General features: G+C 38.8%; 1 protein-coding gene across 6 annotated transcripts in view; it reads right to left on the reverse strand.

Moving 5' to 3' along the window:
• Positions 1–25,792, reverse strand: part of MKLN1 (muskelin 1) — a 98,321-nt gene that overhangs the window by 66,823 nt on the left and 5,706 nt on the right. For 2 of the 6 annotated variants that reach the window (XM_055712289.1, XM_055712288.1), the window contains exons 2-5: positions 16,835–16,904; positions 9,390–9,532; positions 7,905–7,993; positions 1,748–1,857 (exon numbers count right to left, since the gene is read on the reverse strand). In XM_055712289.1, coding sequence (XP_055568264.1) covers positions 1,748–1,857; positions 7,905–7,993; positions 9,390–9,532; positions 16,835–16,904 — 412 coding nt within the window. Of the gene's footprint in view, positions 1–1,747; positions 1,858–4,493; positions 4,624–7,904; positions 7,994–9,389; positions 9,533–16,834; positions 16,905–19,347; positions 19,374–25,792 lie in introns of those variants that run through there. The other 4 variants (XM_055712291.1, XM_027798265.2, XM_027798262.2 and 1 more) reach the window with 3 other exon arrangements.

Raw genomic sequence — 25,792 nt, forward strand, 5'->3', positions numbered from 1 at the left:
AATCATGACTAAGTCTCTGCCTTGCTGCTTTAGGGCTCGAAGCTTTAGAAGAACAATGCTGGCATCCCTTGAAGAAGCCGTCACTACATGCTGACGACGAAGAGTGTTGATTTCATGGGTTAAGATGGAACAAAACAGATGCTGACATCATCATCAGATGGCTCCTGACCAAAATAAAACTCAGAGCTTCCTGGTTGCAGCAATTGGTCAAAAATGCCAGAGACACACCATGTGCAGAGGCAGCAGACAGTACAGAAAATCAGCAGCAGCCTCTGTCAGCTGGACTTTTCCAAACTAAACATCAGCAATCAGCAGACTAATGACCACAATACCAGTTTAATCAAAAAGCAGCTACAGACAACTTCCACTGTGACTGTCAGTGCTGTTTTTAAGCCCTCCACAAAGAAGCTTGCGATGCTGGTATAAACCCGTATGAGCCAGACAGCACAGCCACAAGGCTTCTTAACCACACTGGCAGCACCATAAAGTGGCGGGAGAATCACAGTGCTACCACACACAACCTTTAGCTTCTTTTAAGTTTTTCAGTCAAGAAGCAGATATGTTGCTCCACTACTCAAGTTTTATTCAGCTGGGATGATGTCTTCTCTGCAAGACAACATGAATTCCATTAATAGTTCCAGAAGATCTACGCATTAAAAGCGGCAACAAAATGAATTCTGGTTGTCAGTGCGCACTTCCCTCCCACAGGAGAGGCATCTGTAGTACTCGATTAAATACAGTTTATACAAATAATGTTTAGGAAGTCTTTGAACTTCCTGTCTATCAAAGCGACAAATGGCATAAATCATCTCATCTCACAGTCCAGTGGCATCAGCCTCCCTCTGTTTCAGAGTATTTGGCAAAAAGACAGTGAGAGGGAAACATCAGATGTGGAAGGAGCTGCAACACTGGAGACACCAACATGGAATCTCTTTAAAACAAGCTGATTTTTATACCCTGTAACAAAAGCTGCGTATGTAACCCAAAACACTCTAGGCTCACATACAGTCCTACCGAAGGACTGGTATGGGAAAAGAATGACTAATCAAAGGCATGAAGAGGGAGAACTGGAATCTGGTTTTGTTAACATTTATTTCCCTTTCAATACAAATACTATTTTACTAATATTGTCCCTTTTGACTCAGTGTTCCTTTCTTTTATGTTTTTCTCGTGATGTCTACCTAGCAGGGTTGTTTAGGGGGTTTCTGTAGGGATTTTTTTGTGTGTGGTGGTGGTGGCGGCTTTGGGTTTTTTTGGCATGTTTTGTGGTGTTTTTTTCTTTAAAGAGAACAGGCAGATACATTCAAAAACAATCACTTAAAGTCAAGAAGAGGGAGAACTGGAATCTGGTTTTGTTGATTCATTTCCCTTTCAACACAAATAGTATTTTACTAATATTGTTCCCTTTGACTCAGTGTTCCTTTCTTTTACGTTTTTCTTGTGATGTCTACCTAGCAGGGTTGTTTAAGGGGTTTTTGTAGGGTTTTTTTCCGGTTATGGTGGTTTGGGGTTTTTTGGTGTGTTTCATGTTGTTTTTTTTTTCTTTAAAGAGAACAAGCAGATACAAGTAAAAAATATTCGCTTAAAGACAAAGTCAGCCACGCAATTTGAGTATTAACTATGTATGTTTGGGTTTTTTAATAGCTGACACTCAAGGAATGAAAAGGTCACATAATTCCAGCAAGAGAAGTTTCACAAGATTCTGAGACCACAAATCTTCCAACAGGCATCTAAAATGCAGGCCTACCTTGCTGTACCAGTTGAGGCACGGCTGGACCACATCTGGATCATCAATGCCATTAAGTTCAACATACCAGATACTAAAATTGAAGCTAGGTCCCCACGATAAAAGTGGAACTGGAGAAGAAAGGAAAAGGAGAAAGAGGAAGCACAAACATCAAACAACCACTGCATTACTCTCATCAGGCTATACATAACACAATTTCAACACAATGCTTTCAAAGGTTACACCAAATTCGGTATTTCTGATTCGACATAAATTCTAGTTCATTTAAGCAAGCTTGGGAAAATTACCAAATACATCATTTTAAAGTTGTCACTTAAAGCAACCTGTGCCAAGCAACATTAACACAGCAGATCACTACAAAGCAGAAGCTTGCTTTAAGCAAAAGAGCAAAAATACTATCATTTAAAACAGCTCAGAGGCAACAAGCTTTGACATGGATGGGAATCACGAGCATACTAGCGACAGTATTTGCTCCTCATAGTACATTTATTTCCACATTTGTCAGCAACAATTATTTCCCCTAATGGTGAAGACAAGAAGCTTGGGTATTTAAAATTTTACAAAATTAGTAACGTCTGCAAGTTGTGGAGGAGGGAGGGAGGGAAAACTGTCACTTTCCAATTTAAACACTGTTTCTAACTTTTTTTTTTAACCCTAAATCTGTGCAGCTTTTTGGCTAGTACTGTTTTATCTGCATATTGGAACAAACATACTTAAAATATTAAATGACCCATGAAACACACTGCAGCCTCCCACCTAAGGTTCTCTTCCACTCCCTGTTAACATCTATGATCTTGAACTGTTCTATTGATTAATCTGAAAGTTGAGACTTTCTTCTGCTTTTTGAAGCAACTCCCAGAAAACCTTTGTGTGAATTCTGACTCCTTAAAACTGCAGTGAAATCAAGTGCTTCAATTCAAATACTTCTGTTTCCTTTTTACTTGACCGTAACCGATAAACAGAAAAAGATAGTATTAGAGGTGAATGAGTGATACCAGCAACAGCATGGAGTCTGCTGCTTCCTCCTTTCCACAGAAACTATTTTTGCCACAGAGAAATTGCTTGTTGTTTTTCAAGCCACTATGAAATACCACTGAGATTAACTTGTTGAACTAAGGGTTTTCTGGCCTGCTCCTTGAGGAAATAAAAACCAAAATGTGTCTTAAAGTTGTTCCTGAGCTCTTAAAGGTTCTTAAGTATTTATACTTCAAACAAGCTAGATCTGTTATTTTCTGCCATGTGTTTGGGCACAAAGCATATGTTCAAATACATTTTCTAAGTTCTGAAGGGTGTTTCTACAAACTTTATTGCTAAAGACTCGTGACAACTTCTGGGAACAGTCATCCAGAGAAGAGACTCTAAGAAAAGATGCAAAGTGACTTCGAATGTAGGATTCTTAACTGATTTTAATATCTGTAAGTAGGTGCTTTGTATGTCACAGCTCTCATATCATCCTGCTCAAAGAGTTCTTCCTACTTCATTGTTCAGCATACAAAGCGAGATGCTTTCAGAGCAATTCCTAGTAGGTGCACGTTTATGAGAGGGAAAGAAGTGACCTGTTTAGAAAAAACAAGTCACCTGCCTTCCATCCACATTGCATATGTTCTACCCAAGAAACTCCTTTCTTGCTTAGTTTTGTCCTCTGCACAAGATGAGTGCTGCAAATACAGTACCTTAAGATCCTAAAACTTTACTACTTTTAAATCCAAGTATACAGATAAATTTGATCCCAGATGCCCCACCTATTAAGGCAGCAGACTGACAAAATGTCACATGTAAGGATAATGCCTTTGATCTATCTTCAGACCTGAATCCACAGACCAAGACCAAACTGAAGTTAAATTTGGTCTGCTCTAAAGAACTAAAGTCTATCCACAAGCTCATTGTCCTGAAACACTGAACCAAACCACAGGCCACCTCAAATGGACCAAGACCATCAATTTCCTAATGGTGAACCTGGGGCCAATTCTCTAACACTGAGTTTACCAGGTAAAAAAAACAAATCCAAGCGTTACCACCTTCTCACCTCATTCCAGAAAAAATGCAGAGGTATCCACCTCTGGTGTTTTTCAGCAGTACTTCTCTCAGAACTTCCATGAAGTTCTCCCAGGAAAAAAAATCTACAATTTGCCCCCTTATCTCAGTAGCCAACTACAGCACAAAAGACATTATTGGGATGTGCATAAGAATCTGGGGTAGCTATCACCACAAAAAATGTGAAGCCATCAACTTGCTAACACCTCCCCTCCTTCCAGTTAATTCAGAGCTTTCAGAAGTCTTGCTTACAAGAAGGAAACACCAGAAATGGTGATTTTAACATCAAGATTTTCACGGTGCAATCACCTACTTCAAGGAAAGCGCATACATTGTGTTGTATAGGGAACGCAAAGTAAATGCTTTCCCAGTGCTGCACAGGTAAAGTGAAGCTGATCTTTTTAAACTACTCCATAGGAGTAAGAAAAGAAACAAAGCAGAAGGGTTGAAAATGTAGTGTCACTTCTATTCTACTTAGGACAGGTCAAGTGTTCTGCTGGATCATCTCCCCGTTTTTTAACCTCTTCCCAGGCTCCCAGGCTACACAACAGAGACGCCTCTCATCCCTACCCCTGCCCCCTCCTTTTTGAGGCCTCCACAGGTATGCTTAGCTCTTTAGACAAATCTCCTTTTAGAGCAGCCACAAACTAACTTAAGTTTAAGTGCAGCAAGGAAATAGCAAGTCACACAAACAGCAATAAGCATTACTTACCAGTGTGACAGACAAATCTCATTTCTATTTTTGCACAAAGTTTGGAGGCAACAGCTGTCTAGCATCCTGGGTGCAACTCCATTTCTTTCCTCACATCTCCCAGCAGCTGGTTTTTATTTGTCCTCCCCTTCACCCACTTGAGATTGACACCACAGCCTAGATACACACAAACCTACTACAGCCTCTGCAAAAGCTGAGATATGTTCCCCTCTAAAAATCAGTGAATACCCTATCCTGCAATACAGTTGCAGGGGCCACAGTTTATGCTATCCATTCTTTGCTCCATTGCTTTTTTCCCCACACAGGCATCTTTGAGGTAGAAATACACTGCTATTAAAGGATCCGAATGCCTAAACATTCATCCAGTTTTTACCATTAAGCCACATCAGTATAGTTTTTGCTGGATGTACTACAGCAGCCCATCCTGAAACACATATAACTGTTCAGACCAGTTGAACTGTCACTCTAGTGAGAGGTGCCCAGCAGAGGAAAAATAATATTAAAAAAGAAAATCAATATCCCTTTAACAGAAGCGGAACTATTTAGGTCACTTAAACAGTTCTTTACCCACAAGGATGACTTTAGGGGATATTTCTCAATAATCAGAAGCTATGCCTAGACAAGGACTGCAGCTCTGTACACTGGAAAAAGATAGCAGCAAAAGCATTAAGCAGTACAATAGCTTCAAATACCTCTCTCAAGCTAATGTCCATGTGCCTCATCCACAGGCAGTAGACAAAGTACGTTTGTAAAAATGCAGGAAACATCCATAAAGGAAGTACTGCTCATTTTTATTACACCAAAGCTTAAAAATCTTGAAGCCTAGTTAGCAACTCCCATACTAGTCACAAACTGGCATGAAAATTACATCCAGCATTTCTTCAAGTTCTTTCAGGGCAATCAGTTTTTACACCACCTTCTGCTTTCAAGGATACTGTACGAAAAAAATCTCTGCTTTGAGTAACAAAAAAACCAGAGCCAGAAACAAAGCTCACCGACATTAAAAAGATTGTTCTTCAATATTTTGCCCAGTTAAGTATCTTCTTCCACCTCCCAAGTTCTTTAATGAGGTGCTACATAAGTATAAAAATTACTTGTCAAGTAGGTCAAAAGCCTGCGCAACTGGGCATTTCAGTGCTAAGGAACTGAAGCTGAACTGATTAAACTAAAAGAAGTGCAAGCCTTTTCTTGACAAAAGGAGAGAGAAATTGTTTCTTCTCCTTCCTCTGAGTCTGAAACTTCCTCTAATAACGTAAGCAATGGAAGTTGTAGGAAGTATTGTCCCCTCTCACAGATCTACCAGTCTCATGTCCCTCCTGCATTGTCCCTCCATATAAAACCACATCATTATGTTATTAACGGTGGTGTATAGGTCAGTATACTTATCTGCAGAATTATACAGCAAATGCCTGATGCAAGTCGCTGCTGAACTAACACCTTCCCCAAGTACGCAAACCTCACTGATAGCAGTAACTTCTGTGGTGTCAGTCTCTAAGACTCCAAAAGGGCAGATTTTGGCCTCATGTTTACTGGCAGCATTACAAGAACACAGCACGGTATTTTGAAGTTTGAGTTACTTTGGCTAGCAGCTTGGAAATTTTAACAAACTGAAAACATTCAAGCTGTGAATCTGAAAAATAACAGAATTTCATAACATCATTTTGCAGTTGTTTCACACCAAAAAATACAACTTCATAAACAAAATGATGCTAGCCATTGACTAGAGGCTTTAATAGGTTTTGGTGAAAATATAATTTTCATTTCTGTCCTAGCATAGGAATTTCTTCATAGAAGACAGCTTCAAGAAACAAAAGGCTATACATATAGCTAAAAAAGAAAACTCATCTCAAACCATAACTAGTGAGCAAGTGACAGCTAGATTTGAACCTAGTATTGACATACACAACACAGAATATTATGTGAGGAACCCATCCCAGCCAAGACGACATGTAACTTAATACTACTCATGTCATGTCTGAGGAAAAACCCTGGTAGCAGAAATTAATCACCATTTCACTTTCCTAACAAGTTTCAACTTACTGATACATTTCATAACATCAGAACACATTTTGCTGGAATACAATTTACACATCCAGAGAAGCAGCTAGTAATCTTTCTGTTCACCCCTTTAGCCCTCCAGTAACTACTTGCTGGTTTTTAGCCACTAAAAATAACACTTCCCAAAAACCTAATGTGGGAAGCTTAGAATACATTTAAAAAATAACAATTTAACTTTCCTGATGTAGTCAACTTTTCTTCTGCTCCTCCTGAGGCTTCCCAAAGCCAAGTGCTACAGATGCTTCCAAAAGTAGCAGCCAAAACGAAAACCAATGAACAATCAACTTCTCTACTTCTCTTAGGAATGGGAAACACCACTGTTTATGGCACAGAAACGATTACTTGATTCCCTGCCTGAAGCTTTCAATTCCTCAGGCAAACATGAGGGGGGGATTCAGAAAACTGCATAGAAGCCAGCAGAGCAAAGCCCCACACAGCCACTATCATCCAAGTCTTGGCAAAGGAATTACCCAACACTTCAAAATACTCCTAAAATAATCTGAATTAGTCCACAGCATCTTATCTAATTTTTCAGCAACTACCTCCCTGCTCTATTTTTAACCTTAAACAGCTAGTTTAAAACCAGTCATTCTTTTACTATCTCAGTAAGTAGACAGGGGAAGATAAATTCATTGAGCTACAAAAGGCTAAAAGGCTCTACATTCTTGGATTAAATCCAACCAGTGCCACTGATGGCCACTGTAAGACACTTCTCTCTAGCCTGCATGAAGCAAGGAAGAGAGATCCTCACCTGCTCCCAACACAAGTCACAGTATCCAGCCTTCATCAGCACCCCCTTTAGCAAGCAAGCTTCACCACAGAAACAAGACTACACATCACATGGGGTATCATTCTCATTTGCTCCTGGATGTCATCTTTAGCCAGAGATGAGACATAATGATTAGAGTAGCAGGAAGAGAACAAGGAATGCTTCTGCTGTTGCTCTGTGTGTTGCAAGCATGTTTTGAGAACAAATGACTTAAACCTTTTTCAAACTCTAGGGCTGCAACACTGAAACTTTTACCAATATTTAGCTTAATGATTTTTTTAAAGCTCTATATGGCAATTTATAGTAGGACAGTAAGCAGCTTCTCCAACAATTAGTTGGCTCAACAACCATATTTCTGAAAATTACTCTATTTCACTTTCATTCCCCAGGATTTAAATTATGAAGCTATTACTTCTTATTTACAGGACTTCACTGTGTTCCAATCTAACCAGCCTAAAAGATCATGAAATGGAACAGCTATTGTGAGTACTTTGCCTGAGAGCAATGAAGTCACAAGTGCCAAGACTGGCACAAGTATAAGAAGATATTATTTTCTACTCAGAATGCTGAAAAAATGCATTTACCTATCTTAATGAATCGACAGGGGAACATCTGTTCATCAATTTTATGCTTCAAGGTGAATGTTTCTTTGTTATAATCATTCTTTAAGCCACTGTGGGAAAAAATAAATAAGGTTACTAAATCTTACCTTGTATTTTAGGACTAGCTAATAAATGCAATCTAGGTCATGCCTGAAATGCGAAGCTTGTTTCATATTACTGTGAATCATAAGAACGCATGCTGGACCAATGCCTGGGCTGCTATCCACCACCTTGTGTCTCCCTGGGAGGTAGCACTGGCTAGTGTTTTCAGAAGGGAACTGACATCGGATCAATGCTGCTCGCCTGCGCCTGTACCACTATGACTTCAGCAAGAGATCTGCCTGAGCCGTACTTCCTCATTTTCAAGAGGTAGATGGACCAGCTCTAGAATTATCACACTGCCAGAGCATTACTTCATTAAAATATTTACTATGTAGTATAATTTATCAAAAATCTGAAGTCTATTTTTACTGAAGATGCAAGTACAGGTCCCAAAATAAGGATTTTTATTAAACTTCAGTACACATGAAGTGACATTAGATATCAATAATTACCATGCTACTAAGACCTCTTTCCCCATAACTCTAGCAGCAATAAAGTCAATTTGCAAGACTGGTCTATCCAAAGAAGGCAAAAGGGGTAGGAAGGGCTGTGGCTAGTTTCGGTACGATCTTGAAGGATACCTGCAGCAAAGGACTTCCCATGTTTCTCCATGGCTATTCTGCTTGACTGCAGATGATGTACACCCATACATTCCCCAAAGGTAGACTTCCCTTCACTAGGCCTCCAAAAATAACTAGTTCCTGCTACACATTTGTCTTGTACTCCTAGATATTTAAGTATCATTTCCCTTTCTAAAACAGAAGACTCCTTAAAAGGCTGTTGCAAATTTACATTAGCAACTACTCTGAAGCTCTGGATAGCTTGAATAGACAAAAGGCTCTTTCTTTAGTCCCTACCAGTACAACTACCAAATCAAACTAAACAAAGGAAAAACACGGGCTTTCCATTTGCTTATTCAACTTATTTACTCATTTAAAGAAAGGCAAAGCAGCTGATCAGTTCAGACCTTTACAGCTGCTACCAGGTTCTTGACACAGGCAGGTTACTTGGGCTTTTGAAAGCTACTCTAAGTTACCCACACCTGGGAAATCATTTCTCTTGTGCCTCAAGCACACTGAAGGAAGGAATCTCAATCTAGCAACATTGCACCCTGTTCTCAGCTCTTCCAAATGTCCAAGTTTGCTCTCCACAAATCCTCTGTGGTTAGAGCAGAAAATGGAAGGCTTCCTGAACCAAGTGTTGAGATTGCTGCTCTCTGACCTGACTGTAAACACAAGGGCAGCTAATTGCAGGATCACAACCACAGCTCCATTACACTGGTAGCCACGTGTCTGCATGGGAGCAAAGGGGAACAGCATTTTGGTCCAGCCTTTAATTACCATAGCTGATGAAATCACATCTTACCTGGACAAGAGATCTGTCATATTTTCCTCATTCATCCCACCAAAGACTTTAAACTTCTTTAAATTGCAGACATGCGTTTTCTCATATTTGCCAAATGTGATACTCTGGACTATGGCAGGTCTTTCAAGTTTCAGAATCAAGTACTGTGGAAGAGAGAACAGTGAATTTTAACATTAAAGCCAAGCTGGAAGACATACTAAGGGAGAAGGATTACAGCCTTCAAAAATCCAGTTTACAAAGCCTGAGAATGAAAGTTAAGATGATCCTTCCCCATTATTATATTTTCTCCTTTGTCCCTGGAATAAAGCAAAGGGGTTTTAGGAGTGTTACTTTAAAAGCAGTTTATCCAGGAAAAATATTTGGTTGAACTACCTATTCCTAGCATTTCTATTCAGGGCTTACATACATTCCGTCAAGTTGGATGCAAGACTTCCTGAAATCTGGCAAATAGGACCAAACTACGAGAGAGTGATGATTCAAACGCCCACTACAGCCTGAAATGAAACCTAAACTGAATACACAATTAGATAAATACAGTATGTTCCACATGCGAAGAGAACATCAAATTACTTTTCCTCTCTGGGCTGACACTATTTAACCACTGAACACAGACTAAGTTTGATGTGTGGCTAACATAGGAACCAACTGCTTATTAACACCACCAAATAAAACCAAACCACTTGACTGACTATAAAGGGGCTTTACACATAAAATGATGAAAATGTTCTCCCTTGTGAACATTTGCTCCCTCCTTACACAGATGTCCCCTCCACAGCCTATGAGCAGTCAGATTATTTATATTCAGGCCCCAGCTAGCAGCTTCACCAGCACTGCTAGAAGAAAAGCATATTCAGAGACACTTGCACCGTTTATCAGGGATCACAGAGCACAGAGTTTACTTAACCTTCCCCTGCAAAACAGGTTTTGGAGGGAGCCTGGAGACATCCTGCTTTGAAGAATTTGTCAAGTTTTATATGTGAAAACGATGCATTAAATTCTCTTCCCTAACTTCTGAGAAATAAGCAGTACATAACAGAGAAAGGAGACAAAGTGCAGAATCACAATTACTCATCATGCTGGATTTTATTACAAAACCCTGTGAGCAAGGCTACAGTATAAGGCGATAAGCAAGGCGCTGTAGGACACCTTCCACTGCAGGCACTGCTGGTGGCCCTTTCCTCTGAGAAGCAGCACTGCCAAGCCAGACATGACCCCCTATTTGGAGTCTTTCATCGACTTCAAGTAGAGTATCTGCATGCATCTGGCTGCTTCCTACGGTTCCTCAGTAGAGAATAGTATCTCCCCATAAAGTGCCATGGGCATCACACTGCTTGTGCTAAACAGCTCAATCAGTAGGATAATGTTACCTTAGAAGTGTATCTTTTGGGTCAGAAACAAAACAAATTTTCCCATCCAGTTACTTCTCAGTCTTTCTGTCATTGCCCTATAAAGCAACTAATTCTCAATGTAGGAGCAGTACTGACATTCTAGAGAGCACTAGGATAAATCTGATCTCAATGGCTGGTTCTCACTAAAAACTTAGCTTAAAAGAAATACTGGTACATATCATGGATTAGAATGTAGACTGGATAGGTACCCAATAGAATAATGAGGATTTACTGCCAAAGATGCTTCCAGCAACTCCAAATTTTTCAGAACAAAGAAAATAAACCAGTATCAGCACTGCTAAGGTACAACAGAAGAATGTTTTGGTGCTTTTACAGGTATTATTTTTTTTTGACGAAAAAGTTCTAGTTTTGTGACAAACACCACCCAACTAAATATCAGAACTTAATGTTAATTTAACTAAGAGTAAGCCATGCTTTTTGTTTCAAAGTACTTCCAAAACTTTAGGAAAAACAAAGTTCCGTACAGAAAGAAAGATTTTCTAGAATAGGGAAAATAAAGTGATTAGCAAAAGGATGGCCCTGTAACGAGCAAGGCAGTACTTGATACATGGCACAGCCTGCTGCCAAAATTCCCATGCAGAACAGACAGTACATAACAATATCTTAAGAACTCCTCCTACACCATCATATCTCCCCTGCAGATTTCTCCTGAAGCTGAAAAAGTGAAGCTAGCACTATCAGCATCAGCAACTGCAATTCTTAATCTTGCTGGAATTACACAAACCTAACGCTTGCGTCATGAAGACAAACCTTCTCAAGTACTACACAAGATGTGCAAAAGCTCGGCACAAACATCACCCTGCATTATTCAATTCTTACCCTAAGTTAAGGAAGAGAAAACCAGGACTGCAGTTAAATCCCTTATCTTGGCATACATGCATAGAAGGGAGCAAGGCATGGCAATTACTCTACATGGCTAGCAGTGATTTCTTAAACCTGCGAATAGGGAAGGAGCTCTGCAGCCCTCCTTCCTGCTTCCACGCATCCCATCACCTGCTGGGTCAGGCAAACACTACAGAAAATAGAAGCACAAACAGTAAACACAACCTTTCTGCGAATTTATCTGCCGACTGATATGGAAACAAAAGACAGGTTTGCTTTAAATCCTGTGGCCCAATACCGGTACCTAATGTATGCTTTTTTCTATTTTTTTTAATGCATATACACACATATATACATATTAAAAAAGGCATACGTAGATGTACTTTTTGGTTTTATACACAAACAGACACTGCTGCCATTGTGGGTACAGGCTACAAACCTCACTGGTGTTGAGAAAAGATATTACCTTAAGAGCTGCAAACAGCTGGCTGCATGAATATTTTTGGACTGCTACCAGGATTTTAGATGTGACAGACTATTCTCTATAGCTTTGAGTGATTTGATAGAAGCATACATAAGATCAAGTGATTCAATCAATGTGGAAAGAACAAGTCTATGAGATTTCAGACAAAACAGATAACATATTTAACACTTTTCCATCCTATTGCCAAACACAACATCGGTACATTTAATGTCCAAATATTCATGAAGTATTCAAAAACTCCAAATTATAAACTGAAGTGTTTGTTCATTAGAAGCATGGCAACACTAATTGGCATAAGCGCGCAAAAACCTCAGCCTAATTGTTAAGCCTCAAATTACAACACTTACAAAAAAGATGCTAAAAAATATGAGAAGGGTAAGACTCCTTGTTTACAAGTAAACACATTTATAAGTGAAGACACACAAAAAGTAGAGTAAGTCATGCATGGCACTTCAGCACCTCAACAGCTTGTTACGGTGCACCCAAAAAAGTAAATCCAGCCCTGTCACATTGGGAGCTGCAGCAAATTCCAAACTTTATTGAAGCTCTGGTCTGTGCTACAATTTGATGACAACCATACGCATGCTTCTGCATCACACAACTGAGTGTAAATGTTATTAATATGCTTTAAATTAGTTCCTGATACAATCTGCACAGCAGGATGGAAATCAAGAGAGAAAAACTGCTCTTCCCATGCAAAACAAAAAACCAAATTGTTTGGACAGTGCTACTAACTTCATACATCGGCTTTTCAGCTGTCCAAAATTAACATCTCCACATCAAATACCCTGAACCAGATTCCAAACTGCACTAAACAAGCTGCATGTGCAATTTGAATCACATAGTATTTTATTATTTTCTTTCTTTTTAACCATTTCTCCTGGAGCATTTTTTATTAGGGAGTATTAGCATGTCAAAATAACAAAATATAATTTTTATTTTATATATTTATGTATGTATTTACAAGGGGCTGCTCTTGCCCACTACACAAACCTACCCATTACTTTTGTGATTAAGCTTGTGGCTAAATAAAAATCTATCCTTTGTTCTACACATGATGAATCAAGCCACTCAGAGGAATTAAATGTTGTTCTGCCTGCAGTCTTCCAAGTTAGACCATCACTGGAGCCATCAGCACGAGCATTTACGACAGGGCCGTTGTCTTCAGCATTATTGCTTCACACTTCCTATGTAAGCCTAAACTAGTTTAAAAATAGAACAATCGGTCCTCTTCTGCCTGAACAGGTTACTACATAACAGGTTTGTTATTGAATATGTAATTTCTGGGTCATTCTATTTCAAGAGTCAAGTAAGATATCTAGTTTAACAAACAGAAAAACAGCTGTCATATGTATTTCCTTTCACTGGCACTCATTCATAACCAACTGGTAGCTCTCATGGCCACAAGAATTATTTAACTCTACCATACCCATAATACTAAGAAAACCTTTTACTAAATATAGTCACGTGGCAGTATTTCAAGTGTCTAGACTTCCACTTTCGTTTTCTCTCCCTTTTCAAAAGGGTTTAATAAGGACTCCAAAAAATTTCTCACAAAGCATCAGTCTTCACTGAGCTACTGAACACAGCCTCGGCTTTTTACCAGTGTTCCGATTCACACCTACCCTGGCAAGAGGAATGCTCTGAAAGGAAAGGTGGCTGGACAGGTTTTGTTTCGCTCCACAAGGAAAAAGAAAATAAATCAATGTTCAGGGACTCGCTCGTATTTTTGTCTTTGAGCCAGCATAGCAGCACCACCACCTCATAAGGGAATTAACTAAACCCTTACATTAAGGCAAGGCACTCCGAGACAAACACCAGTGATTAGGACATGCAGAACTTATTAAAATATCTCATGGCACGTTCCAGTGAGCATGACTGACATTAGTCCTCGTGTTGTATCTTAGCCCTAGTTTCAGCTAACAGTTGTAAACAAGGGAAGCTTTATTTTACTGAGTTTTAGTTCATTTCCTGTCCTGGACTATTATAGCCACCCACACATTTTAACAAGTGTGTCACCTCAAAAGCAACCAATTTTTAAATGAAGTGATGTCGACACACAAACAATAAAATGCTTTGCAACTTCATTTTCCATAGGAATAATGGTATCTATTCTAGGGATTGAGTCATGTGTATATATCATCGTTTTTTGGAATACAAATTGCCCAACTCCTAACATAAAGCAAGTGATTTCTCCTCAACTTCTCACCACTTGTAATTCAGTCATCCACTATTTCAACTGAAGTTTTCCAAGCTAACAATTCAGCTGAAGAACTTCAGCCATCTGCAGGAACGAGGAAGCAGGAAACCTGTATAAAAGTTTTACCTGCATTAAAATGTGACAGTCTTTCAACGGCAAGGTACAAGAACTAGCCATTTTGAGCAAAATGCAACCAAATCTGCAGTTCTTTTGTCAAGTATGAGACAACACAATTTGCAACTGTTTCTCACTATATAGACAGAAATAAGAACTGCATTCTCTGCACACAGGCCTCTTTTGCAAATTTTAATTCCCTATTCTCTCTTTCCAGTTAATTTTTCAACAGAGAAGTTACACTGTAAAAAATGCTTTACATGAGTAATTAAACACTCATGTTAGAAGCATGAGAATTAGCTACAGTACATATTAGAGACACTGCAAATACATCATCTCTCTTACTCAGCACCCAGGACTCGGCTTGCTGAATACATGAGCAACTATGCAGCATCTTGTATTCTCACTATTGCATGCAGAGGTTCAAGCAAGAGGAATCCAAAAGAATGGCCTTTTCCACTTAGGCAGCCAGGTTTTCTGCTGGCTTCAGCAAGACAGCGTTTGAGTTTTATTCTGTGATATTTATAGACAATCTCAGTCACCACTACAAAGTCAAGTCAAATAGGACCTCAAATCTGGATACCTCCTACGCATCATCAAATTACAGAATGGTTTGGGTTGGGAGGGACCTTAAAGATCAGCTACAAGATATATAGATGAGATATATACGTAGATACATGATAATGGTAACTCCTCTCTCTCCTATCAAAAAGTTTGGTTTAAATGACTTGCTTAGCATGTGGGACAGTGCACAATTCTCCAGGGTTGGATTCAGTAGCTCTGCAACAGCACCTTCATTCAGGCCATGACTACTACACATAAAAATTGTCAGAAGACATCTCTTTAACAAGTTCACATGGTTTGGACAGAAGTCTACTACTCTAATTATTCCCTGCTTAATCTACATGCCTGAACATAATTTCTATCACTGCTTGTGAGCTTTAAACACAGGCTGGGAATGTTCCAAAGCATCCAGTCACAATAGATGCATTCCCATTCCACAATCAGGTTTTTAAAAGCACAAAATATTCAGGATGGCTCAGAAAATTAAAGAGCAACTTTTAGCAACCATTAAGAGCACCTCAGGTGAAAAAAAAAACAGTCCAAAGCTATACCAGAAGCCAACCTTGCCTTGTGAATGAGAGAGCCCTAAGAAAAACATGGATTGCCTGCACAAAAGGAAGTAAAGGATGGCACAGACTGTGATACAATACATGCTCAATACCCATTACCCTGCAATCGATAGTTCCTAGATAGACTAAAACTGCTTCAGGCTATGGATTTAATTCCTATGCTGTTTATCAAAACATACAAGTACAAAAAAAAAATAATCTAATTATAAAAGCAGTAGATGCACAGAGGCATCAAGAGGATCAAAATTATTAGTCTTCACAAGCAGGTTTATGAAACATGTTAATGGAACAAACAGGATAGTTTCCCTCTCAAAAAAAAAACCCAAGAAGAAAAATCACTTTTACAGACGCAACAGTATAGATCACTGGTGAAAATCAAGATAAAAGCCTTTCAGTTCCATGAGATGACGCACTGCTACAGAGAGCTGCCAGCCTAGACTATAGATTTCTAACACCCTTTCAAAGAAAAGTAGCAAGATTTACCTAGACAAAAATTCTGTAAGACTTAGCTCATGAGGAATATTTGGATTAAAAAAGTAGACAAGCAGAACTTTACATGAGAGATATACTATATACTCTGCTGTGCATCAGTGTTTTAAACAAAAGAATTCAAAACAACGAGCAGAGGAGACATAGAAGCTCATCAAACATACCAGAGTAATAAGGTATAGATCTAGCATAAAGAAGAATAACACATTTATTGAAAAAAAAAATAATCAGTAAAAGGATAAGTATATTTTTTCTGCATAATCTAACAATCCAATTAATAGTGAAAAAGCAAATTAAATGCTAAAAATTGATAAGTCATTTTCAAAAGGTGCTTAACCAGGGGAAGAGGCAACATTGATGCCTCTTTAAACAGAGTTTACATTTCTAAATGTGCTATGAGGAGTAACAAATACAAGCTCCTTAGATCTGGGATTCAAGGCCAGCAATCTACAACAGTTTCCAGTAGTGCTGACAAAGGGGGACCTGCATGCCTCATTAGTAGCTTAATCTGACCATAAGGTTAGATTATTTCCAGTACAACCACAATCGTCAACGATGAAACACAAAACTTCCCCTACAAAAAAGCATTTCTTGAATGATCACAAACAAATAGTTGGAAATGTAAGTACCTAACATACCAACAACCTACATTTTACTGAGAGAAGGTAGTTTATAAAGGCTGTCAATACAAACAGTAGCAGCCTACGTTAAAAAAAAAAAACACAACCAACAAATTCCCATGTATATGAAGTTGTACAACACTGCTATACAGTTGCAGAGATTAAAATGCTTACCTGGGGAGGATAATTGCTTTCTGAAGACCATCTCGAGGACTGATCATTGGGCTTATCCACCAAGATATTCCTAAAAAATGAGAAGCCAGAAGTAATTTAAGTAACTGCCACATTGTAGTTTACATCTCCATTAAGGTCTGTCATACATGCAGATCATTAACATTCTCATGCTAATAATAACCTAATAATAATAATAATAATAACCTCAACTCCTAGGGAGAGACTAAGGTTCTCCCCCTATTTTATTAAAAATTGTCTACATCACCCTTTTACAGGACCCATCAAAATACTCCTCCCAGCCTTGTGGTTGTGAAACGGAGTTCCAAGTTGCAAAATTTAAAAAAAATTCAATTATGAAATAAATCTGTAACAGATGAATTTACATAGGCCCAAGCCCACAACAAAGTGGAAAAAACCAGCCTCATTCATCTCAATGGGATAAGAACTTTTCAAGAAAGTTAAAACAATGAGCAGTAAAAGAGTTAGCAAGGCAAAGACGGTCCTTTACTAGACAGGTGATACTGGAAGGGAAAGAGTAAACTGCTAACCTACTGCAGCCTTCTTAGAGCATGGAAGGTGACCACCTAACTCATGCCAAACTTTAGCAAGTGTTATTCATGGGTGGTGGTGTTGGCTTGTAGCTCAAGAAAGCAGAAGTTCAACTATTCAACCAGTAAAACTACCTCCGAGTTGCTTGCTTACAGTTCAGAATAGCACAGCATTTAGGGAATTAACAAATTCAGAACAGTTTTTTTGGCTAAAACGGAACAGGTTCATCCTGACAGTCATGTGAGGGATTTGCCTTCCCCTCTCCAATAACCATGCAGTAAAGGTCACCTCCTAGATTATTAACTTTTAGAAAAATCCCTAAAATGTATCTAATTATTGGCAAGGTAACGATGCACCACCTGCTGGACAGGGCTCAAAAGCTCTACCACATCCAAGTAATGAACTTGCCAGCTTGTAAAACTTATGTAAAAAGAAGGAAGTAGTCATCAAAAGGCTTATGCCATCTCCATCTGCTGTGTAGGAGGAAAAGAACACGAGCATCTGGATTACTATAAAGGACTGGAGGAAAAAGCACTCATATAAAAGCTCAGAGGGAAAGAGGTTAAGTCAGAGGTTGAGCATTAACAGACAGAGAAATTAGCTCGCTCTTTCCACATTGGGCAGACCAAAATCACCACACTAGCAACGGTATCCAAGCAGTCCAGCGCTGTAACAAGGCAGGCAGCAAGGAACTACACCAGGGTGGCCCCTTAAAATATGGACATTTTAGAAAGCTGGCCTAGTGGCTGTCCGTCTGTAGGCTTTACAAAGGGACATGTCATGATTTTTACACCGCACAGGAGCAAAACTCAGGTTCCCTCCCCTTTTAGCTAGCTCCCATCGTGGCATTTGTTAACACAGCAGCGCCAGCCCCAGCCTGCAGCTGGTTTATTCACACATCCCCAGTGAGGAAAACACGTTAGAACAGCATATCGACACGCACTACCCTCTTGCTCTAACCTCATCAAACCAGGAAACACCAAGCCATTGGTCTGCATTATTAAACATCCAACTAAGAACATCTCGTTTGCAGCACAAAGACACTCAACTCCAAGAAGAAACCTAGCTCCTTCTTTAATTACAATGGGGACGAAATGAACCGATCAAACCAAACAGGAGAATCTGAGAACTGATGAGACACAGACTTCTAATAAAAGTTGTCAGTCTCAAAGCTAAGTCATCAAGAGAAACCAAAACATACTTGTGACTACTCATACTTGCAGTCTCCTATACCACACCACAGGCAAGGCAAAAGGATATTTCTTAATTTTTTAATAACTTTTAATATCTAGAGAGAGAAAAAAATGCTAAACTTGAAGTAGATATGTATCTTACATTAAATACTTAAGGGACACGAAGGCAGATAAAACCAGACAACACTGTATGGCTTTTCTCCTTTATGAAACTTTATACTAGCATGCAAGATGACAATTTACCCTACAGAATAAATTTTATTTATGATGTTATTACATTTGTTTAAACATTAGATGATAAGCTCTTCATACATTGAGCAACATTTGCAGGAATTGGCACTGTTACGTGGTCAGATAATGCCCTGCTGGAAAGAGGCATTTTCTAACTGGGACAGATCCCAAAGACCGTATTTTTAGAAGTAGGTTTGTTTGCTTCTCCAGGTCAAAGATCAGCTTGACACAACCAAAGAGGACCTCAGTCAGTACTAGACAAGACAAAAACCCTTCTGCAGAGAGAAAAAACGGACAGGCAGCTCACACAAAATTAAGGCTAAAAAGAAATTTAAAAGATATGAGATAGCAGTGTCACTGGAGTTATGTTTCAAAATACACAGGTTATTAATTTATTAAATAAACATTGAATACAGAAGTCTATATGTACAAAGTACATATGTACCATAATGGTTTAGGAAAATGTATGGGCTTGGAGAAGTTCAAGCATCCTACCAGTCATAAGACAGTTAAATAAATGTATATCCTAATGACAGATACCTTTTTTCCATGTAAAGCCCTTTTTCTGGGCATCACAAAGCTCTTACACAGTATCTGAAGGCAGGCTTTTCAGTTAGACACGTAACTTAAAATCTGAGAAACTTTAAAAGCAAAAATTCCATTAACCCCATGACTTTCCACATAATTTTCAAAAGGCAGTGAAAAAAGGTATTTCTAAGCCTTTGAGCTATGCCAAGTAGCAAACAGTTTTACAAAAGCTTTTCCTGTGAAAAAAAGCAAATTATTAAATGCAGTTTGAGACAACTCATAATCATATACTGTAGATACATGATCTAGTCTACCATAAATCTACAACGCTGCCAAGAGGGACCATTCTACCCACTCGTGCCTCATCCTCCCCCTCCCTACACCAGCAGCTATAATAAAGATTAGCATAAATAACTTCTTCAGTCAGATCAGTTCTCTAGTTCAGCTTACTACTAGTGCCAGCACCAAAGGAGAAAAAAAAAAAAAGATGAGCAGCTGGATCTGGACAAGGGGTTCATACTGGCATGAACTCCCAATACCACTCTCCCACTGGAAAGTCACTACTCAAAAAAAAAATTACATGTCGTGGTACCACTGCTACTGCGTGGGCAACCCTACCTCACACTAAAAGCTAAGCAGAAGGAGCCATTCTATTTGCACCACAAACAGTAACATGTCCAGAGGTGGTACTGGTGTGCCTTAAATTCATAACCTAGCTTCCTTCACGGCTGTTAGCCTCTAAGCCTTTACTGTAAGTGTTCCCATTGCTAAATAAGAGAAGTGGATCGTTTGGGCTGCTTTACGTAGAAAGACCTCTTGGCAGAACACAGTGGAAGTTTATTTTTATTACCCATGCAGACACTGGTCTTGCAAGTGCTGGAAGTAGATAATTTTTCCTTTTACCAACCCAGAAACCGTCATATCCGCTGTACCAACTGCTGGCTGATCTCAGCTGGGATTACAGAGATGTCTCCATGCTTGGTATTAACCAGAGGACTTCTCTGTGCAAAAAGCTCTGTGGTTTCAGGCATGACAATCGCTAAGGGAAATTTCTTCTTTGCTTCGGAGCACGGGGGGAGGGAGAAATAAGATGACTTTGCAAAATACACTGCAAATTAGGTTTAAGGCTGCTGTAATTTGCATCTAACCTAAATATTTTCATGAAGTTGCTATTAAAGAAATCCATAACTTTAGGAACAAGTCCTTGAGAATAAACAAATCCAAAACACTAGCTTTGCTTGGCACATTCAAATTGCTCTTCAGAGAGCAGCTGTGCAGAAAAGGGCACATGCGTCTCCAAGAGGACTTGGAACTCAGACACAGCTCTTCTAGAAAACCGCTGAGGTACCACACCATTACACTGTAAAAAGCATTTGAAGCGCTACAAAAACACAGCCTGACTGAAAATGGGCAAAATACTTTCTTTGGGGTTGTCTGCATGATGATTTATTTTCTTTTTTCCTACAACCCTCCCAAGACAGACTAGCAAGAATACAGCAGCTAGAATACATTGATTAAAAATTCCACTAAGTCCACTTTACAGAGGACTGCAAGACGTGGCGGGTCAACTATTTCAAACATGGGAAACCATCACACAAGCCAGTACAAAGCATCAACCAAGATAGTCTTGGCCAGCCTAGACACAGGAATGTACACACAGTCTTAACCAAGAAAAACAGATGGGGAGGAGGGGGGGGAAGGAAAAAAAAAACCCACCAAACCAAACCAAAACTCCACCACCAAAAAAACCTAGTCCATAGATCTGGAAAGAACTAGAACACTTTTTCTCCTGCAGCTCTCAAACTCACTACAATTAATGCTGGTTTCAAAACCTGGCTGCAGTTTATAAAGGCATGTGCACCTATGGCTCTCCCTTAAAGTGGTTCAAAGAAAGCCTTTTACATTTTGTTTTAAAGTTTCTCTCCTTTCTATTGCAAAAGTTCTCTGCTTAAAATGACATACTGGTGTGAAGTCAAGAAAGTTTCTTGGTTGAGACACAATAAAACATGAACAATTATTATGCAGTATTGCAGATACATTTGAGAAACAAGATTCTTTTTTGGGGTTGCATTTTTTTAGAACACGGGACTTCTTAACCCCACTGCTAGGATGTACAGGAGGACCTCTTGCCTAGTAAAACAAAGTTTGAGTTAAACACATACACAAGTGTGCAATTTTAAATACTATACTGTCTCAAGATTTGCCAACTTACTGCTCAAATTTGCTTCCATCTCCTCAGCAGAGTTGCACACAAACATCCATTGTATTATAAATTTACTTCTATCAAAAGTAAAATAGCTAAGTACAGCATACAAAAATAAACTGATGGATTTAGAAATCACCTTACAGAAATAGACTTATCAGATCACAGCTGACTGTACTGGCCAACAAAACAGGTATCACTTAGCTCTGGTCTAGAAATAGTTCCATTAAAATCAGTGTCTCAATTATTTCTTTCCATGAACCGTTTACTTTTTTTTTCCAAGCTGCCTCTCATCCCTGTCAGCCCAATGATACACAAAAGCCTTTACTAAAAAGCAAACTGCTGCTTAAACACAAAGTGACACGGTTGCAGACATTTTCAGTAATGCAGGTTAATAAGTAAGTTTGGTTTTTTTCACTCCCCCCATCTAATTAAGACTTCTTTAAACAAGCTATTTTTGATTCATCAGTGCTTCCTCCTGACACACCAGGAACTAAATGTTACCAATACTGACTTAAAACTGCAGCAGTATAGTGAAATCCCAGCAAGTTATCAGAGCCTGGTAAATAACTTCTATTCCAGTGACACTCAACAACCCTAAATCACGGATTAAACTTTTGACTGTATCACAGCACTGAGCAACCCAAATCCTTAGAGGCAAGAGCTCCCAGCTCCAGGTTAGTAACATCAGTATTAGCACAGACAGAAAAGCAAACTGGAGAAAAAATAAAATTAAGTCCAGCTTGTTCACATATGTTGGTAACCACAGTAACTTCACACATCACAGATAATTACCACTCTAACTGTCCTAATGTTTAGGAATTATAGTTTAGATGCAATTTAAGTAGTAAGTGATGCTGAACCTTTAGGCTTAAAAATTACCAGGGTTCCTTCTCTCCCCACACTGACTTTTGGTTTCAATTTAAAAATTGTTAGATTACAAAAACAGGTCTTTTCCATGTACTGTACTTAATTTTCTTTTCAAAAAGTAGACAGACATAACTTAAAATGCCAGTGATCTTAGTTAACTGATATTAGTGAATATAAGATTACCTGGAACTATTTATTTTGCTTATTTCATATTCAGTGTTCATTTGTACATGTCTAAGACAAAAGGCTGGATTTCTAATATCCTTCTATGTGGTCCACAAAGTACTAACACAAGCAACATGATGTGCACGCAACCTAGCCTAGGTGAGGTTCCAGGAGGTTCTCAGAGTAAAAATAAATCCCTGGCTTAATAAAAAAAAAATAACAAGAATAGCACAAATTCTACCCTTCAATATTCAAGGAAAGGCAAAGAGATTAAATTCTTCAGCCTCCTGGATTTGTACCCAACAGATAAAATACTGCAGTAAAATTTGCCAGTTTAAGACATCAACAGCTACGGCCACTTTAAACAATATCCAGTTTTCATTTTTTTAAAAAATCCTCATCTTCTGGGAAAATAGTTTAGATAGCATGTAACCTATGTATATGAATAACTTAGTATGTAAATAGGAATTTCTATGGCCAACAGTCACCAGAAAAGCCACTGACTTACCAAATCTTCATTCCAAAAGCATTTTCTTGGAAAGGGACAGACCCTTTACAAGCAGATTAAAGGAAAGCGATGTCTAGCAGACATCTATTGTAAATCTCCTATGCTGTATTTTGGGAGCATCATAAGCTTGGTGGAGTATTCTTCTTTAACTAACACATATATGGAAAAATTTTACAAAGTCCGGGAAGTAGATTTAGGCCTTCCATGATTCCACAGCATTGCAACAATGCTTTTACATGCCAGAATATTAGTAGTATTTCTGCTCAACAGAGGAATCCACAAAAACAGAGTAAGTGATTACATGTAGAGATATAAATTCCTAATGTAACCCATAAACACATTTTTATATTCATCAGCACAGTAACTTCACACTCAGTAAAAAGTTCACCCAAGAACCCAATGCCTGTACAGAAATTTAAAGCAGACTATGTTCAACAAAACAGACTGAAGCTCCCTCGTGCCCAAACTAACGTCAGTATGGAGCTTTTTCACAAAAACTCTACAGAAAATGCCTCCTCGTTCCAGGTGGGACCACCTTCACTGCATTAAGCTTTGCCCTCAGAATTAAGGTTCTCTCACTAACACTGCAACTCTGCTCAGAAAATTCAGAAGACAAAAAATTGACCTGGGAATACGAAGAAATATCAGCCTGTTGCTAAGTACTGGTTATTTGTGGAAGTGCATTACAAGTGAGAAATATTTGGCCCTAAAGAATACACCAGTTCCCAAGCCAACACTACTTTCGTATTTGGCAGCTTCCAAACACTGTACCAAAAAGCATGGGGTTTAGGAGACAAAATGTGAAAGTTAGCAATAGCACACTGTCATGAAAGAGCAGGGTGGGAATTCATTTAGCAATTCATGACTTACAGGTTAATCTAGTTTTTTTTCTTCTTCCCTTTTAACACTGTGTTAAGAGCACCTATTTACTAATACAACTTTCAAATGTAGAATAGGCTAGGAAATTAGTATGTAAATAATTACAGTAAGATCAAATGCTGCTTAAAGTATGTACCTACAGAAAAGCATTCAAGAAAAATACAAGTAATGTCCTAAGCAAAATTTCAGTGTTTTTGAGGCACTTTCCCAGAGCTTGAGAGTGACATTATGAGCCCAGCAATCAGGCTGGGGAGAAAAGGCAGAGAGAACCGAGGAAAACATCTAACTCAAAAGGACCAGTGTGCAGTTTTTCCCTTTTCAAGATCATGTCACTTTCCAGGAACTGCAAAACTCACCAGCAGAGGAGGAGCAAGCACTATTAACCATTTTGCTTTCGCAGTTTAAATTCAGACGTGCAGGCTGCTATCCTTAACTTAAATATATGGTTGTGCTCCTTGATTTAAATTGATCCAGGAAATAATCTCTCAAAGATTATGCATGCTGAGTTTCAAGTAATGGCTAAAATAGCAACTATCTAAAGTAACCAAGCACTCTACATCTCCAGTGCTCCCTCCTCCCCTTCCAGTAACTAGTATATCATCGAATTCAGACCCAGCTGAACTTACAGTCCAACATTCCCACAAAATTCAACAGGCCGTGGTCAAGAAAGCAAAACTACATTGGTTTTAGAAATTTATATTAATGTGCTATTGAAGTTAGTCAAGCACTGGCTTACTTCTGAAGTTTGGAGCATGCTGACCTCTAGGTAACTGACTGAATCAATGCTGCACACACCACTTAAACTCAACAAACTCATGATCACATCATAAAATCAATGGTGACAATAAACCTAACCACGCATTCTAACAGCCACCTGCTAAAAAGAAGATGAAGGTGCAGAATAAGAAACTATATTCTTTGCCATGAAAAAAAAAAAAAAAATCAAAACAGACTGTCCATGCTGTCTGAGCAATAACAAGTTATCCCAAAGAAAACATGCTCTGTTTGAAATAGTCTTTTAGTCTTTAAGCAAGTAATTACTAAGGAGCTAGAAAACCTCTACTAAGCTTGAAGAATATAAAACCTCATACAGGACAAATGATCCATAATCTGATGATGTTAACACCTCTATGAAAATTTTAAATTTTAATGTTCCCCAAAAATGCCATCCCAGAAGAGGCTGAACATCAGAATAATACAGGTTCCACCAGGTTAGTCACACCAGGAAACTAGAGCAATTAGCATTTCACCTTCATCATTCTGCTAGTGCGTAAAATTCCATCTAATCTCTTAAATAATGACTGTATTTTAACTGCAGATTAAAAGAAATTTCTTCTCATACTACAGCATTTGTACTTTTACCTGGGAAGCAAGAGCTACCAGACTTCTGATGCCACTATAAGGAACGAACAACTTGGAATTTTGTGACTGTTGTCACTCCCTCCACCTCTCCAACCTTTTTCTTTCTCATCACTTCAGCTTACCAGACACGTGAGAAGCACCTAACACTCATGTACTGATCTGCAGGTTATTTTCTACAGAAATATTTTGCTAAGTACTGAATTTTTAGCTTTCAGAGAAAAATCCCAGGCTACAAAAGTGACGTAAACAAGGGGGGAAATGCCTGTCAGAACACGAGATTGTCTAGAAACATCCAGAAAATCCACACAAACAAGTGGGGGAAAAAAGTATTTTCCACTGAAAAGGACAAGCAGAACTGAGAAGATTTCTATACACAGGGCTCACCGGAGGGGAAAAGTCAGTTGCATTCCCAGCTCATTTTAGTAAATGTTAAAAGTATTGATCAATATTGCAAAGACATCACAAACACT

The sequence above is a fragment of the Falco cherrug genome, chromosome 5, assembly GCF_023634085.1.
Source record: "Falco cherrug isolate bFalChe1 chromosome 5, bFalChe1.pri, whole genome shotgun sequence".
NCBI classification, from domain to species: domain Eukaryota; kingdom Metazoa; phylum Chordata; class Aves; order Falconiformes; family Falconidae; genus Falco; species Falco cherrug.